This window comes from Aulostomus chinensis, chromosome 19 (genome assembly GCF_037954235.1).
Source record: "Aulostomus chinensis isolate RoL2024-O1b breed Wild chromosome 19, RoL_Achi_v1.0, whole genome shotgun sequence".
Classification (NCBI taxonomy): Eukaryota; Metazoa; Chordata; class Actinopteri; order Syngnathiformes; family Aulostomidae; genus Aulostomus; species Aulostomus chinensis.
The window spans coordinates 13471664-13490384 of NC_141338.1; the positions used below are offsets into that span (position 1 = coordinate 13471664).

General features: G+C 42.0%; 1 protein-coding gene across 8 annotated transcripts; it reads right to left on the minus strand.

The window, feature by feature from the left end:
* Positions 1-546: 546 nt before the first annotated feature.
* LOC147244157 (syntaxin-2-like) lies at positions 547-17144 on the minus strand. Of its 8 annotated transcripts, none has more exons than XM_086186878.1 (10): positions 4607-4714; positions 4182-4241; positions 3858-3923; positions 3671-3770; positions 3178-3252; positions 2795-2868; positions 2602-2710; positions 2188-2261; positions 1476-1613; positions 554-1405 (listed from the first exon to the last, which is right to left on the minus strand). In XM_086186878.1, exons 3-10 carry the CDS (start codon positions 3906-3908, stop codon positions 1205-1207), a joined length of 822 nt encoding a protein of 273 aa, XP_086043004.1. In that variant the 5' UTR covers positions 3909-3923; positions 4182-4241; positions 4607-4714; the 3' UTR covers positions 554-1204. The 8 variants fall into 8 exon arrangements, with proteins under 8 accessions (XP_086043007.1, XP_086043008.1, XP_086043006.1 ...); XM_086186876.1 differs by having other exon boundaries at positions 3858-3998; XM_086186881.1 differs by lacking the exon at positions 4607-4714 and having other exon boundaries at positions 547-1405; positions 1476-1595; positions 3858-3998; positions 4182-4519.
* Positions 17145-18721: the final 1577 nt, after the last annotated feature.

Sequence of the window (18721 nt, forward strand, 5' to 3'; positions counted from 1 at the left end):
TGTTTGGCTGTGGTATTGTTAGGTGTTAAGTTTCAGAACTTTGAGCTTAAATGAGAAACGCTGGCTTTGTCATTCTTATCCTTTAATACGACGTGTATGAATAATCGCTGGTGCAGCCCTTTGGCTTTACTGGAGTTGTAGAATAAATAATCTTATCCATTATCTAGCCTCTGCACATCAGCAGAGTGTTTGTGTGTATGAAGCAACATTGTAAAATGCCAGCGAGCTAAGAAGCCATTATATCAAACACAGTTTATAAAGAAGGAACACTGAGTTCTACTCTGTAAAAATGTGACCAAGAGGCAGAAATCAGGCAAACTCTTCGTGTACTGATCAGCCAAAACTTTAAAACCACCTGCCCACTATTGTTTTGCCCCTCGAGCCACGATAGAGGGTGTGTGTGTGTGTGTGTGTGTGTGGAATCCACAACACCTCTGAATGTCCCAGGTCTCTGCAGCAGATCCAGTTATTCTGAGATCTTTATGTGGCACTGCACCAGACAAGCTAGCCTTCACGCCAACTTTAGAATCGGTCCTTGTCTAGACACACGTACGACCCGGCTCACCAGTTGTCCTCTGGACCACCTTTATTAACCACTGCTCACCAGGAAGAAACTAGGGTACTTGCTGTTTTGGTTCTGACTCAGTCACCAAAGCCTCAGAATTTGTCAAAAACAACTAAAATTCTTACATTTTTCTCTCCAAACCATCAACTTCGAGGATGATTAACATGCTTCCTCAGACATCCGTATCATAAGTAACAGACACATCCAGAACAAACAGTGCAGTGCTGCAGACATGAACCGCTGAGAATCCTGGTGTTGTTATGCCACCTACTGGCTGCTAAGGGAATTACTGATGAAATACTGAAATGACAGATCCTGAACATTTCTTTAATATGTTAAAACATTGTTTCCACCAGCTTTTTGAATGTAATCTTTGTCACTAAGGGCATTTATTTTTTTTAAATCATCTGAAAAAAAAAAAAGTCATCTTGTTTTTAAAATGATTTCATGAGCCTCACGGGCTCACCAGGCTGGTACGCAACACATATGAATGAGCACCAACCAAAGTGTTTCAGAGCACAATTATATAGAGAGATAAAAATAACAAATAAACCTTGTGATAAAAACACAGAAGCATAAATGTGATGCAAAAGGCTTCAGGATTTTTGGTGCAGACAATGTTCAGACAGATTCAGCAGCTCAGTCGTGCTTCAGGCCGTTCTGATCAACGCCAGTTTTTGCAGCCGTCTGCCTCTTGAAGCGTCTGAAGAAGCTCGGGAGCCTTGCTATCTTGTGCGGGTTCTTCTTGTACATCACTGCTTTGTCGGTTTCTGCTCTGGAGACGTCTACGTACTCTGCAGCGCTCATTACGTTCTTCTCTATGCTGTTGATCAACTCTCCCTGGTGGAAGAAAAAGTAAATGACACAATGGCGGGGATATAATCATTGCCTGACTGAGGCGGCGTCCTACCTGAATCTCCAGCAGCATGGCGGTGTCAGCGAATATTTCGTGCAGTTCTTTGATGCTCGACTCCAGGCAGATGATGTCCTGGTGACGGGACTCTATTTCACTCAGGGCCTGACTTGAAATCTGAGCGTCAGGGTTGATCTGTCAAAGTGGGACATTTGGTTCTAACCCTCCTCCAGATGGCGCCACTTCACATATGTGAGTGACTCTTTTCTTTCTAGTTAAGATCAGGTTTTAGATGATAAATCCTCTCTTGCTCTGGTGCAGAATATCAAGACGCTAATTGTTTCCAACGCGGGGGGCTCAGTAAAAGAGGATAAATCCCAGACACCACAGATGACACGTCAACAGGCACAGAGTCGCTGGCATGTTGCTAGCTGGCATGTTGCTAACTGGCATGGCAAATTCAACCGGTTCCATCACGGGAGCAGCTCGGTTTGTTTGGCCCATCCCTCTCCACAAACCGAGCTGCTCCCGTGGCGTTGCATTATCAGGCGTCGCACAAACACTTCCTTCATGGATGAATCCTTCTTTTCACTTCTATCCCGCAGCATCACGTCATGATGCTGGTATTCCAATACTTTTGATTAAAAATCTGTATTTTGATTTCATGTCCTTGCATTATGTAAGTCAAACATGTATGAATCTTAAATGTGGCATTCATGTTTGTTCAGCGTGTATTTCTTGAGAACAGAGGTAATAAAAGTCAACCCACATCACATATGAAGATGGCCAGCTTCTCGCACTTCAGCAGCTCCTCCAGCTCTTCATCCGTAATCACTTTATTCACTGCACCAGAAACACACCAGATTATTCAAAACAAAACAGCAGAAATGTCTCCTGAGCACCGAATTACAACTACACACACAACAAATCACGCCTTTGTATTATGCGTCTTTGTGAACGTTTCTAATGAAGAAGGATTTTCCTTTTCAGTGCAGCATCTGTTTGGTTAGGATTTGCATTCAGAAGTTAGAGACTTCAATCAAGAAGCAGCTGATCAGAGAACAGCTGGTCCCCCTAGTCATGAGTTAGCGGCGACTCCTTCCTCGATAAAGAGATTCAGATGAGTTTATTAGGTCGTCTGCACAGAGCGGAAAAGGGTTTTAATTCGTTACGGGCGACTCACCGATCTCCAGCTGTCTCTGGATTTGTGCTTTGCATTTCTCTCTGAAGGAGATCTGAGTCTTATGGTAATCCCTCATGACTTCGGCAAACCAGCGAGTCAGGTGAGAGTGCTGGAGGAAGGTAGCTGACACATCAGATTACTGGGTCAGGAGGGATTATTTGTGCATCAAACGGAATGAAAAGTGCCTCCAGACCTGGTTTTTCTGGATACGCTGGATGACGGAGGACCCTTTGCTCCTGTCTTCTGGAGGTAAATCATCCTGAATGGCTGAAAAAACATACAGGACACATTTAAAGTGGAACGCACAGACAATGTACTGGTAGCTTCCTGGTACTCCGCATGTACTTACTGAGGACCACTTCATATCATTTACAAGGCAAATATCGTGCCATAAACTATACAACCCCGGACATGAGGAAGTATGAGGTACTTTATCTCACCCTCTTGAACAATGACAAATCAAACTTTTCACATTAGAAGCAGATGGGTCACAAACGTCAGGTTAGCAAACACTGGCACATGATGTCAGGACAGTCAGGGCTCTAAACCCGACCTGAGGACCTCGTCTTCTCTCACCTTTTAACTTGGCTCGGACTGAGTTGGCGTCCCTCTTGGTCTCGTTATTCAGCAGCTCCGCCTCCTCTCTATGTCCTGAGAAGAGCATCTCCAGGTCACAAGTTCATATGCGTGTACATGATCAGAGATGCGTGCGACACGGTTCAACACATAGCTGCAGGTTTGCAGGTTGTTTCCGTCGCAGCATGGTGTCGTATTTACATATACTGTGTGTATATCTATCTATCTATCTATCTATCTATCTATCTATCTATATCTATCTCCATTTGTGCAGTCAGAAATGTTCAAATGTCAGTTCAAAACTGCATGAATTATCTGACTTTAATCCACATGGCGTGAACTCATCTCTCTGACTCTCAGAACAAACACAGGTGTGTTTGTCAAAGGCTTTTTTGGTTTTGTTGCCTTGTTTTTCTTGTCAACACTGCAAACCCTGAAGAACCACCAGGCTCTGTCTTTAGTAAAAACCTGTCAATAAAACTCTGATAGTTACTGCTGTTCTGGTTTGGAGAAGAGAGGATGGAAGCGTGTCTTTGCTCCACTTCCTTTGCTTGATGGGAGATTTTTTCAATGAGGCTTCTCACCTCCCCCACCTGAACACACACACATACACACACACACACACATTATAGTGCAGGAAAACCAAACCACAACAAACACAAGCTGTAGCAGAAACTAACCGTTTGGAAAAACTCCTCCATGTTGTCTTTGCTCTTCAGCGCATCTGTCATGTCATCCGTCACTTCCTGTTAACGACCAGAACACTCTTCAAATATCACCTGTTGTGCCATATTAACACCCCCCTGGAGCACCTGCAGCATCTGTAAATAGAGTATCCGTTTACAAGCGCTGCTGCCTCCCTACGGAACCTCACAGACGCTGAATCTCATTCTTGACTCTTCACACTCGCTGTGGTTTTAAAGTCCACCTAAAACTGTTTCCCAGCTTCCCAAACGATGAGAACAGCGAAGGAAATGAGGACACATCCTTTACATCGCTCTTACCGTCGTTATTCGCTGAGAAGCTTCGACTCCTACCTGTCCTGTGGGCTGGGTTCACCCCACCTGTGTACAAGAAAGAGCGCGGGCACGCAGGCGCGCCACCGCCGCCGTTATTGGTCAAACAAAGGACAACGTAAAACACTCGGTTCCCCCTGTGATACTTCCTCTGCTGTTAGAAATGAGCTGCAGCTCCTGGAATGAAGTGACGGTGAGGTCAGTCGACCTGCAATCTCGCTGTAAAGGTGCAGGATCTAGATGGTGTAAAAGTTAAATTTCCCTGTCCACTGAAAGCGAAAACCTACGGAAACCCGTGATGGCCAGAAATACATAGATGTTCGTTTGTTGGCTCGTAACTGCATTTTCCCGGGGTGGGGGGTGGGGGTGAAGAAAAGAGTTGATGGAAATTAAAAGGAAATAAATTCAATTACATGAATCGAAACATGCAGAAATAGCCTTTTCCTTGTTCAAATAGTTTTAGTTTTCTGCAATAATCTTGTGTGTGGATTGTGGGGTGGAGCCTATCCCAGCAGCCTTCAGGTGAGAGGCGGGGTTCACCCTGGACGGGTCACCAGTCCATCACAGGACCAACACATAGAGACAGACAACCATTCACACTCACAGTCACACCTACAGTCAATTTAGAGTATCAATCAGCCTCGTCCTCTCTTGATGTCTTTGGACTGTGGGAGGAAGCTGGAGTACCAGAGAGAACCCACACAGGAACAGGGAGAACATGGAGACTCACACAGAAAGATCCTGTGATGGAGCCCGGAACCTTCTTGCTGTGAGGCCACAGTGCTAACCACTGCACCACCGTGCTGCCTGCTGTCATCACAAAGGGCAAAAAATAGAAATATTTTGAATGAGGGAAGCCTTCAGCCTTCTCAACAATTACTGCTTCGTATCAGCTGGCATAAAAACCACTCACCCTCTGATTAAAAACTGAAACAACTGATTTGTTTTGCAGCACAGAGAAGTCTCACCCCTCTCTGGAGCGGCTAATTTGTATTGCATTGCTGATGTGTCACACATCAGCTGACAAAACAGCTTAAGCTAATTACTGTGATTTAACAAAGGAAACGCTTTTTTAATACAATTAATACAATCACTGGAATCTTTAAAAAATAACAAATGGCTAACCTCAGGGAGTTACTGTGAAAGCATAAACCTGGATTCTGTGTGACGGACAGCAAGTGTGAGAATAACGAAGGTGCAAAGAAAGCTGGATCGTGTTAATGTGTGTGTGTCATTAGTGAGAGGATCCATGTGTGGCACTGACATGTACAGTTGCCCCCTTTTCTCACGACTCTTATCAAGCTGGTGTGATATTCTTCTGCAAGGCTCATCGTGGCAGGGAGGGAATGTTTTGTCACGGACATGAATTTAGAACATTCAGAGAGAATTTAGAGCATTGGGAGATCCATGGATGTTTAAAGATGAATGTGCACAGACAAAAGTCCAAAGCCAACTACAGAACAGAGCTGAAGAGCCGGACATTTCTGTGATTACCATCACCGAGTGTCATAAACATGAAAAAAGCTCGGGATGGAAAAAAAATATTAACAGTGTAATGTCACGCTACTTTTTTTCCTGTAGAACTGCCACACCGTGCCCCAAGTACCATGATAGAATACACCTATAAACTGCTAAATGTCCATCCATCCATTTTCCATACTGCTTATCTGTTAAGGGTTGAGGGGGGAAGGGGGGGGGGGGGTTCTGGACAGAGGCAGGTTCACCCTGGACGGGTCACCAGTCCATCGCAGGGCCACCAGGAGCAATTAGGGGTTCAGTTTCTTAACATGGTCACCAAGAGAAGTGAGAATCGAACCAGCGACCCTTTGGTTGCTACACGGCCACTCTACCTCTGAGCCATGTTGCCCCACAGCTAAATATACGTGTGTGTATATATAAATATATGTATAGATGTGTGTGTATATATGTATATTTATATATCTGTGCGTGCATGTGTATATACAGTATTTGTATGTGTATATATTTTAAAACATAATATTTTCCATGTTAAACAACAGGAGAGGAACCTTCCAGAACTTGTGCAGCTCTTCCAGACACAAAGGAGATGCAGGGTGATGTACCTGCCTGACTGATGTTCTTATAAATCCAGGAGTGAAGGACGAGGCTGGCGGACCCTCCTTAGTCAGCTTAAGTGTTGCATCATTTGCCTGAATGAATCACAGCTGATGCGCCTCCATTTATTATATGCATCATTTATTGAGCTGCAGCTGGTGAGCCAGTGCATCAGTAATGTCTCTCTAGTCAAATGGCTTTCTGTTCTGCCGAAGAGACTGCTGCTGAGAACCTGGTTCTGGAGAACACATTCTGGGTGTGTTGAGAGAACTGGAGGGGACTCGCACGACTGATCTGGGTGGAATCTCAGATGTAAAAAATGAATTTCTGGAGAATTTTAAATATGGCGATATTCTGACTATACAGGAAGTCCAACAGATGTCACGGAGGAAAGTTTCAAAATAAAATCAAATACAGGTGTATTATTGCGTCACACAAATGCTGCTTTGCTTAGTTGTTTTGTGCAGATGAAGCGTTATGTTGCTGTGGACGCGAGTATCGTTGAGTGGCACTAAATTAATACATTATCAATCAATTTGACATCAGTTAGCGTCCATCGGCTCAGCCACGGTCTTTTATTTGAATCCATGGATTTTTGGCGTTTTATGAAATACTCCTGTCTTTCAGAGAGCTTCAGCTTGAGAATCTTCACCAGAGCTGCTCCCGTAGGACAGAACTCATGAGCTTGTAGGTGGTAGGTCATTTCTTGAAATAATTTATTCCATTGTTTAGCACCCCCCAAAGAAAAACAAAAATAAAACTCTGACAGTGGAGACAGAGACCCATTTAATGCTATGTAGCTTAGCATAATGAATGGTAGTTGGTGGGAAGTGTTAGCATCCCTCCATGACTCTCAGCTTCCCAATGCAGCACAGGGAGACGGTATCTATCTGTGTTTGGCTCTGGGGAGGGCAGACAACATTGTATTTCCCCCCAAAATTGGTGTGTTTCTTTAAAGCTTACAAAATTGCATGTCCTTCATTTAGTGGATGGAGTTCTTGGGGCGAATAAACGTCTCTGAAGCAAACTGGCTCTAAGTATCAGTGAGAGCTGCTAGTTTTCTTAATGATGAGCTATGGGAAAACATCAACTGATATGTTTCAAAGTGATCTCAAATGCAGTTAAGAAATAAATTGCTGTAGGAGTCAGATATTTTCAAGGCCCAGTTAAAAGTTACTACAGTGCGCTAAATGATCACTTGCTTGAAAAATTCCCATTGTCCAATGTTGAAATGACAGCTAGCAGCTTTGCCTTCTGCGTTAAATATTGTCTGGAACCCCCCCACACGTGTGTCACACTGACAGGAGGTCTGCCCTTTTTTTGTAAGTCAAATTAAGAGAACACAGAATATATCGTTACAACTGGGTCTTCTATTTTTTACTTACTGTTAAAGCAATGGAGATTCTGTATCCTGCCTCTCTATGCTTTTATTATAATTTATTATTTAGAGACCTGGAATCTCATTTATTTTCAGAGGAAGTGTAACCACTCGGGTAACTGCAAATTGTCTCTCTGCTATTTCCCTTGATGCAGTTCTCAGTTTCTACCACTAGATGTCACTTCAACATTAGAAACAAGACAGAAGAGCTGTGCCATCCATCTCTGGCCTCCAAATATGACCATCAATACCTGAATCAGCACTTCAGAACAAAATCAATCAACTTTGGTTTTGTGGGAGGTCGTTGTTTAATTACACACCTAATTTAACTGACACCAAAAATATTTAGGGGATTTCCACAGATGGGCAGAAGTACATTGCACAGTCTCTGTTGGCAGCAACCCAGCTGTCTTCATGTCTGAGTCAGCAAAAGGAGGCTATACAGTGTTAACACAAGTATGAAATTGATTTGATCAAGAATAACGCTGCATATTCAACAAGAGGAAGCCTGGAATTAAACTGCATGATGAAAAGTGGGTTTTAAACAGTTGGCCACAGTAAACACATCCTCCTGCAATCCCTTGACAGGCACCTGCAGTGCCTTACATGGCTAATTCAGCAGTTTTTGGCTTGCGTCCTGTCCAGGCAACAATGAGCTGCTAATTACTAATTAGTAGTCTATCCAGTCCATACTGAAGCTAAAACAGATGTAGCAGCCAGCTCGTTCTGCCAGCATTCCTGTGCCAGCCTGCCTCTACAACCAAAAACAATACAATTCTGGCGGGCTAACACCAATGGTGTGTAAGATGTGGGAACATCATGTGAGCTATTGTGATCCAGAGGTCGGTCCGTATGTGGTGACAGTCTCTAGTGGTGTCACTGTGACTTGGCTCAGCCAGCAGTGAGATTGTCCGATTTAAATTTGCTGAGAGAGACAATGAAGTTCTCAACAAGAAGAATGAAACCACCATCAAAGGCTTATTTTGTTCTCAAGCATTATAATGATCTTCCAAACATTCCCGCAAAGTATTTGACTATAATGACCGACAATTGCATCAAATATTGCACGAGTAACCACTATCAAACACTAATTGAAACATAAAACTCATGGCATTCACTTGTGAATAGGAGAATACTCTTTCCGTGTTTACTTTTAAAGCACTCAGAGCGCAAACCCTCAGCGCCTGGCAGCTTCATGCTCCCTACATAGTTTGAACATGCCAACTACTCTCCCCTCTGTGAGCATTACTGAGCTCCAGACCCTCATCAGACTGCTAATTAGCTTAGTGAACGCTAGCAGTGAAAGGAAGTAGTTCCGTGTATTTATCTGACAAAATAACAACATCTCATCAATCTGTCCATTTTCTATACCACTTATCCATTATTGGTTGTGTGTGTGTATGTGTGCGCGTGTGTGTGTGTGTGTGTGTGGGGGGGGGGGTGGTGGCGGCTGGAGCCAATCCCAGCAGTCTTCGGGCGTGAGGCGGGGTTCCTCCTGGATGGGTCACCAGTCCATCGCAGCATCTCATAACTATCAAGTTTTTTTTTAAGCAAATGACCACCCTAGTTCTGTCTTAGCAGTCAAACACTACTTTGGAGAACTGTGTAGTTGACTTTTCAGACAGTTTGCTCTTGTGCCCCACTGTTAGCATTCACCGCAGCTAAGCTAACTAGGAGGGCCCTGTGGGGGTCTGGAGCTTTGTTATCAATCCATCTAGGGGTAACTATCAATTTTTCTGTCCCCAAAAATGATGGACAATAAGCATATTTTTTTGTAGTACCACCAAGTAAACAGTTTATTTTGGAGACTATCATTTGTGATGCTGTTGACCTGTGCTGCTAATATTTGAGCGAAGCTAATTCATGTAAAGGGGCTGGACAAAATTTAGGGGAAACCTCTGTGTGTTTTTCCACTGAGAATTTAACCCTTAACCCTGACAGTTGTGATGCCACGATGTACCAGTGGGGCTGTGCAGGCCCACACGTGTCCTTGTTACCAGTTTTCAATGTAAATCAATAATGCATGCTTGCTGGCAGGCTCAGCAGTGCTTAGCAGAGATTCCTCGCCTGGTTCACTCGGGAGCAGGCAGTCAGCCAGCTGGGAAGCAATTCTGTTACATCGCTGATGATGAGTTTCTGTTGAAGCAGCAGCAGGACACCAGCGGGGTAGAGTCAGGATGTTTAATCTATTGATTCAAGTGCACAGACACAAATTGGCTATTTTTTTGTGATAAAGCAACTTTCAAAGTAATGCATTTGAAACTGGAACTTTTTTCCATGCTTGCAACACATCCCTGCATCCATCACGTCACGCGATGAGCAGAGGTGTTCGAACATGAGAATGTCCTCATTAGGGGCCAAGTTGGGGTGATGGGAGAAAAAAAAAAAAAGATCAGCAAGCATCATAAAACTTTATGTTCCAATTCATTTTAAAATTTCAAATAGCTGCTTAAAAATGCTACGATTAAAATACTAATCATCTCCCACAACCCTACATTTCACGCGTCCCTCGTTTGGCGTCGTTTCTGCAGTGCTGTCATGTCAAGAAACAACAAAACAGAAAACACCACCACGGAAAAAATGGGAACTTAGCGAAATTTGACAGTCCAGCAGTAAAATATCAGTGAGTCCATTTTTACCTTAAACCAATGAATTGAATAAGAACCAGTGAATAATGGTGGATTCATTTTGTGTCTGCCACAAAAGGACACTAATTCAGTACTGTTTCCCAGGTCCATCCGCTACACTACGTGTGTATGTGTATACGTGTGTACATGTGTATATGTGTGTACGTGTGTGTATGTGTATACGTGTGTGTATGTGTATACGTGTGTATACTTGTGTACACGTGTGTATGTGTGTACGTGTGTGTATGTGTATACGTGTGTATGTGTGTGTATATGAGTATACGTGTGTATGTGTATACGTGTGTATACTTGTGTACATGTGTATACGTGTATGTGTGTATACGTGTGTGTATGTGTGCATACGTGTGTATACGTGTGTATGTGTGTGTACATGTGTGTACGTGTGTAAAGGCAGTTGTAAAAGTCACTGATCTCTGTAATCAACTGGAGCAGCTCAGCCTCTTCGTTGCATGAACTATGAAGTTGAATTTTCACCAAACTTGGCTGCAACTGTCACACCAGCTACTATTTTTTTCAGCGCAGGTCGATTTTATTCATCCTCATTGTGTGATGACGTGTTCATCCAGGCATTCAAAATGACCACGTACCACGTGACATAGTGCTTTAAGAGGTCGGCCATTTTCATGGGCACTTCACTCACTCACCTCACACCTATTATCCCTCCAACCATCACCCTGACCTGAACCTAAAGACAATTGCATAGCTTAACCCAGTGACAGTGCAAGTAAGACCGTGTGAAACTACAAAGATGATTGTGCAAACACACCTACATCCACACCTCCACTCCTGCAGCTCTCCTATTATTTTTTAAGTGGGACGTTTTATTAAAGTGCCATCAGAGGATATACTGTAAGCAGTGCTTTTGTCCGTGGCAGGAGTTCATTGCACACTGATCATAAGCCATTTAATTAAACAGGGAGTCAACTACATAGGGTTTTACTTTCATGATTAACAGCTGGATAGAATCATAATCTGATATAATCATGTAAGGCTGCTCAGTGGGGAGAGTCCAGCACTAACACTGCCACACTGATTCACAGCCTCCACCGAGCTGCTCGCCATCCACACTTGTCTTCTAGAGGTAAATATAATAAATCAGGGATGTCCAAAGTATTCCAGTGTTGTTTGTGCAAAAAAGAAAAAGAAAAGCTTTTGTCATTTAGGTTTATATTTTATCCATTTTATCTCTTGTCTACTTTTACTTCAGTTATTCCATATTTCCTATAATGACATCCAGCGTCTCTCAGACAAGTCACACATTGACAGCTCAGATACGCATGTCATACCTGTAAACCCTTTACAGCTACACGCATTATGGATGCAGAAATGTTTACATACATACGCACACACATATAAATAAATAAATATATATACATATATATTTATAATCTGTATCCGTGATCTGCTTTCTTTACGAATAAATGATTTCAACGCCAGTAATCATGAAACAAAGCTTGTCTTTTTATTCTCTGCACAGAAAAAAAATCCATCATTTTTCTTGCCAATTTTGCCTAATGATTAATAACTAGCCAATAAGAGAATGCTAAGAAACATTTATTTCTACTCAGTTCACTTCAGTCCAATTAAAATCGTAACTTGAAAACCTTGCGATCTGCCCCATGCTTCTCTCTCTACGATTCCCTTCACGTCCAGTGTCACTAAGATGGCACACACACCAACCCAAACTCTGTGATTACTCTTAACAGGTCCACTCGGGGGGGGGTCCATCAGGGGAGCACAACACTGTTCATTAACTTCTCTGTGCCTCCTCTAATCTAAGGGTGTTTTGTGGACTCAGATGCATTCAAGGCTGGGCACAAAATCACTGACGCCCAAGAAATTAAGCTTGAATAGACACAGGCAGATGTGTACATTCCAAAATGTGATGTCCTTGTTGTAGAGGGATTAAATTTTTTTTTACATTTTAACAGCGACTGCAGTTTAACTCCTAAACCCCTGTGACTCCTTGAGGCTCATCGAGTGGCCTTCTATAGATGAGAGCAACCCACAGGACTCCCTCCCTGGGTCTTCTGATTCCCCCCGTACCTCAAGAGATGAGGTCTGAATATGAAGCGCTGATCTGAATTTAGATCCACCTTGCAGGAAAATAAACCTGTGAGAGCATTTGAGGTTCCTAGCACCAAGTCCTGAAGGCAGTAGTGGACACAATCTGCACTGGGATCAGCCCCTGCAAGCTCCTCTGCCCAGCCAAGAAGACCATGGTTTTCATCAGGGCCTGGGAGAAGCTAACATCAGCTCCACGCCCTCTGGCCTGCTAGCAACGCCATGGTCTTCATTTCCTGCCAAGACCAAGAAAGTGTACTGTGCCTGTGCTGGCAGGTGGGGGTTGAGTAAAAGATTCTAAAATTACAATGTGGCAGAGTTTTAAATTTTTATGAATTAAATATACATGCCCGGTTACAGTATATTAATGTTTAATTGATATCCCAAACAGTTGCCGTGTTCCTTTGACTTACTGTATCTGATTATTGTTAAAATGAAGAATTACAATGTCTAGAATCTGATGCTTTTCCTTTTGTTGTCAGACAAACTAGCTCAAATTATGCCGGAATGAAGATTCGGAAGAGAATTCCTGCATTCATTTATCTCAACAGACAGGCCATTGTGTTGATAGAAATACCTGGAGCCAGACAATGCTCAGGAGGAAGACTTTTCCTTTAAGAGAAATATTTTTCCAGTGTGCACGCTGTCTTGACATCATCTCTCTGCTCTCTCAGAGTTGAGTTAGTGATTTACACCAGTAAGTGTACACATCACTTAAGAAAAGCAATTTGGTTCACTTGAGCTGTGTTTCTGAAAGCAGCTTTTTTCCTGCTTTTTTTCTTTTCCAAAGCCACAAGGCTTCAACTATGGCTTTCAGACCTTTTAGAACCAGCTGCCAGCACTATCCATCCATCCATTTTCTATAACTATACCTTCTATAGGCTTATCCATTAACGGTTGTGCGGGGGTGGGGGGTGGAGTCTATCGCAGCTGACATTTGGGGAGAGGCGGGGTTCACCCTGGACGGGTCACCAGTCCATCACAGGGCCATCAGGAGCAATTAGGGGTTCAGTATCTTGCTCAAGGACACTTGGACATGGTCACCGGAGGAAGTGAGGATCGAACCAGCGACCCTTCAGTTGCTAGACAGCCACTGTACCTCTGAGCCATGCTGCCCCACTGCCATCACTATTTAAAAAAAAAAAAAAAAATCCAGAAGTTCTGAGGGTACATTTTAGTCTCAAAGGGATGAGGAGGCTTCCTCCATCTGATTTCACTGTGAACAGATCTAGTTTTTGATTGAAGGCTTCAAATGACCTGGAGGAATTCTTTAAACCTCACTTTGCTTCCTTCATGCTGATGCTGCTGCTTTGTTTAGCTCACCACAAAGACGCGATAACACAGCAAATGACTGTCAAGAGCCTGATTAACTATTTTGTCACAAAGATGATGTCTGTGTATGTTATTAGTATTTTAGACAGCCTCTAGTTTCATGCCAACAGCTTTGTGAGCTCTAACTCAGGAGTGTGATGGACATTTCGGCGTGATAAATCCCTAGTTGTGCCAGGAGGCTAGAAAAATAAAAATAAAAACAGGAGCAATTAAAAAGATGAGGTGATATCTGCTCACTCTGAGCAACAACACAAGGTTTACATCCATAAATACTCAAACCTACATCCTGTAAACGTATCAAATAAAAGATAATTGTCACTGCATGTGGTAAAACATATACTATGTCTTATTACATTCTTTTGTTGAGAATTGTGCTTCATTTAGTGACTTTTTTTTCTACAATTACAGGTTCATAAAGATGACTTTTATTTAAAATTTGCAGTTGAAGTAAAATCTAATATTTTGTATCATAAATTTCATATTTCAAGCCATTTATAAGCACGCTGTTGATTACATAGTTATCAAATAATCTAGAAAACAACAACTTTTGAATTTTAAGAATCATTTTTATTTCAGTTTTCAATTTTATTCCCCCCAAAATTTAGGCGTAGAGTTTAGATGCTACCCACATTTTTCACCAAGGAGAAAATCCGTGTGAGTCTGAAAGTGTCCATTTATTGAGTGCAGATTCTCCTGATAGAGCAGCTGATGGCGAGGCTGTTTTCAGGTGAGGAGGATGAAAAGATGGTAAGATTTGTCACTTAATTTTCCACACAGGTCTGTATTCAATGTCCTGCCTTCACCTTTTACAGAAACATTAAAAAACAAAACAAACTGATACGATGCACAGTGTGATTGATGATGAATCTCAAATATTCATGACAGTCATTCGAGATACTCATAAAAGAGCAATTATCGATCAACGGGACCGTCATAGATCATCCATGTTAGGGTTCAATAGTTGGACCTGGGTGTAGAAGGCGTTTGCAGAGGTGGAGACCAAATCAGTACCAATCCAGGCTACATGAGGACCTGAAACGATGAGACATGCAGCCCCTGGAAGTCCCTCTGTCGCCTGTTTAAAGAGGGCGCTTTATCAAATATAAAAGCTTTAGAAAAAAGAACAAGGGCCCTTATTATGCAAGGGGTATTTGGTATATTCCCAGGTGGACTGGTACTCAAAAGTTGCATTAGAGCAGAGGTTTTCGAAATGGGAGGCGGGTCTCCCATGGGACAGAGCTCCAGGGGAGGTTGAGTGTATAGAGGGGAAATAATTCCTCATCCACTAAAGTGTGTTTTGGAAAGTTTTGCCCTTGTAAATGCTGCCATTGCCCACTGTCCCTGTCTGCACTCCAACTCAAGACCCTTTACACACAGTTTGAACATGGTCCATTACTATTGAACTTTTTTTGGTCATTAACTGACTGTGGTAGCCACATTGGATCAGAGACTTTTAATAAACCTGAGTAGAGTAATGCAAAGAAGCAGGCTGACTCTTCTGTTTGTGAGTAAATGAGTTTCTTTGCTGTTTTTTTTCTCTCTGGTGTGTCACCTTCAATGGCCCGCGCACGCACATGCACACACATGCACACACACTAGAAAACGGGGTAAACAAACAATCAGTCGTAGAAAGCAGCATGCAGGGCAGTGACTGTTTTTCTGTGGTTACTATCTCATATCTCTGAGTCACCACCAGTGCCGACACCTGCAGGATGATTTCAGCCGATGACGATGGTAATTTTAACACATCCTCCAACCCTCTAGATTTAAAGCAGCATTTTTTAGATTTTGTTCTATTATCATTAGGAGTCATCTGACGCACAATCTCTTGACCTGTAATCGTCTATGTAGTTAAAAACATCCTCTTGAAAATGCAATCAGCAAAAACAAAAACAAAAAAACGAAAGATAGGCATTTAATATCCAGGAATTCTCACTGGAGACACGCTGACCTGTGAAAGAGTGGAAACATTTTCAAACACTCACTAGCACAGATTTCACCTGCTCTTGTTGCCTATGACCACCAGTTACTAATTCATCCATCATTCAAGCTATGCAGTAAGTTTAGATTTTTTAAATGACTGGTTTCATTGAGGGAAATATCAAAGTTTGGGTAAATATAAGGTTAAGAAAATATTTTTAATGTAAAAATTAATACTTAGATTTACTTCATTTTGGCAGCAGCCAACAACTGATTCTTCTCTTTTTCTTTCAAGCTCAGGCTTATTATTCATTTCACCTGCGGCAAAATGAGACAGGCAAAAGAGGACAGAAACACAAAGGGAATTCATTTATGGGAGAAGGGGGATAGAGAGGAGGCTGTTTTCACTGAATCTGCTAAACAACACAGCTGAAAAGACCAATCTCACCTAAATGTATCGCCATGTTCCTCACTGCTCAATGCAGCACGCACACTTTTTGGTGTGCAAATGTGGGGTTTTCTTTTCTTCACCACACGGCCTCTTGATAAATGATACAGACAGGATAGTTTAAGTGAAAATAAATCAAAATAATGCTCATATGTATTCTTTTCATCCATGCCACTGAGAATACATTAAAAAGCCTTACTTTTGTAGAATTTAAAAGGCTGGACCGGTTTGCACACAATTTTGGGCAAGTTTAAGGAGAATTTTTGCTTCCAAAACCTTAGCCTTTAAGGTATTTGGAACAAGTCAATATGTAAACAAGAGAATACTACCATTAATGACTGCTGGTATGTTTAATTGATGAGTAATTCCACTTGTTTAAAAGTACAGGCCATAGCATTGTTCGCTGTAGCTTGTAAACACATTGATTCATATTGGGCCCTTTCACCTGGACTCAATGGCACCAGAAGTGTACGCCCACTTGCCCCTGACAACGTGAGCAGCCCCACTTAATCCCACTATCACCTGCCATTGGCTAACACGACAACAAGCTAAACACCAGCTACCATGAACTGAATGCAGGCTAAGAGAAGCTAAATAAAAGCTAGGACTAGTTTGCCAAAGTTAAACACCATGGAAAACATGCCAAACACCAGCTAGGACAAGCTAAACATTAGCTAGAATAAGCTAACCACTAGTTCGCACAAGCCAAATGCCAACTTGGTAAAGCTAAACATCAGTTGGGACAAACTACCCACAGACTAGAACAAGCTAAACACTGGCTAGGATGAGCTAAATGTCAGCTAGCACACGCTAAACACCGGGTGGGACGAGCTAAATGCCGGCTAGAAAAAGCTAAATGCCGGCTAGCATAAACTAAACCCGAGCTAGGACGAGCTAAACACTGCCTAACCCAATCAAACTCCAGGTGTTCGTCACTTACCTGTCCAGTAGAGAGCAGGCCAACTTGCTCTTCATCCCCAAACCTCTTTTGTCATGCTCAAAATCAGGTGAAACCCAAACAGAGATAGACTCTTGTTCTGGAATCAACTTTCTTGAGTTCTCTCATGTGTGGCTGTGTTTTACTCACTCCCAACCTCACCTCAGCACTGGCACTAATGGGGGTGGAGTGCACACCCATTGACCACCCTGGACCATCCTGGCAAAACCAAGTTCTGTTGAAGTACAGGCTGAAAGCTGTGGCTCTGTAGACAAAGTCGCCACCACACTTGTCTTGAGGCCTTTAAGTGATGACTGAGACAGATTAAATTTGTCTAAGTCTATATTTTGTTTTTGTTTTAAGGAAAATGTTATAGACCCTACCTTTAAATAATCCTTAATTGAGGACAAATATAATTAATCTCACTTCATAGAAAGAGAAATACGACTGCCCTAGACTAATGCCTACTAGGGGCAGAAGAAAATGGATAAAAGATTTTAAATAAATGATGTACCTTTTCCTAAAATAAAATGGCAACTTCTCGCTTGCGGCTTATCACTTTCCAACCCCCTGAAAATACCATCATCCTATTAACCTCGGCTTTACATTCATTTGTGTTTTACAGCAGATTTTCATGCTGATTTCGCTCTTACTCTCAGTGATTTATGTATATAAAAAGTGTCTAAGGGCAAAACATAACTGGAACAAGGGAAATCAAACTATAAAGTAGGCTTTCACTAACTTTTTGAAGCACCCCCCCCCCCCCCCCCAAAAAAAAAGGTGCCAGAGATTTGGAAACCCCCGCTATTTTTTTGAATATTTAAGTTTTTTTTTGTTTAATGGTTTTGTATCTTTTTTTTGTTTGTTTGTTTGTTTCCCTATTCACCATCAGCTATCCTACCGAGAGGACTCCAATGACCTGAAATCAACCTGCGTTTGCAGATTGTCTCCAAACTTGGATGGAGATTTAAAAAGGAAAAAAAAAAAAACAACCTCTGTGAGAGACACAAATTGCTGCAGAGCGTCTGAAAAGGATTTCACCTTTGGAACAACTTCAGGTGAATACAAAATGTGACTGAAGATCAGATTTACTTCACACACTGAACTTTTTCCCCTCTTCAGATATTCTCTCGGCGGTGTGTCACCAGACGCCACATCAACACGTGTTAACCCAGCCATTTGCATCCAAATCCACATCCTTTTTTCTCTGCTGAATTGCTCTCAAAGTTTTCCTTGCAGCAAAGCAGATCACATATCAAACAAAATGGCATGACGTGACCTTTCCAACAATGCTTCTTTCTTGTCTGTGCAATGAAGGGAGAAAAATAATTTTAAATTAGCATTAAATTTCATCAGTGCACAGGGGTTTCTTCTTGTTTTGTTTTTTTGGTCTTTTTTTTTGTTTGTTTAAGTCACTTAGTTCATATTGCATCACAAGCATTATTATCAAAAGAAATAATGAAAATTATCTTTCCTAACCAACTTGTATTATCAGTCACACCATCGTGGTTCAGATATTACCAGATTACAGAAAAACTCAATGAATGTAAAATGTCCACATTTCATAATGAGATATTTGTAATAAGGCCCGTGTACAACAATTCTGCCGATATATGACATAAGTGAACTTTTTAGTTGAATAATATAAGATTTGAAGGAATAAACCTTAACAGAGAAGTGTTTATAGCAGACAAGACAAACAGAACATCAAATATGTGATAAAAAATA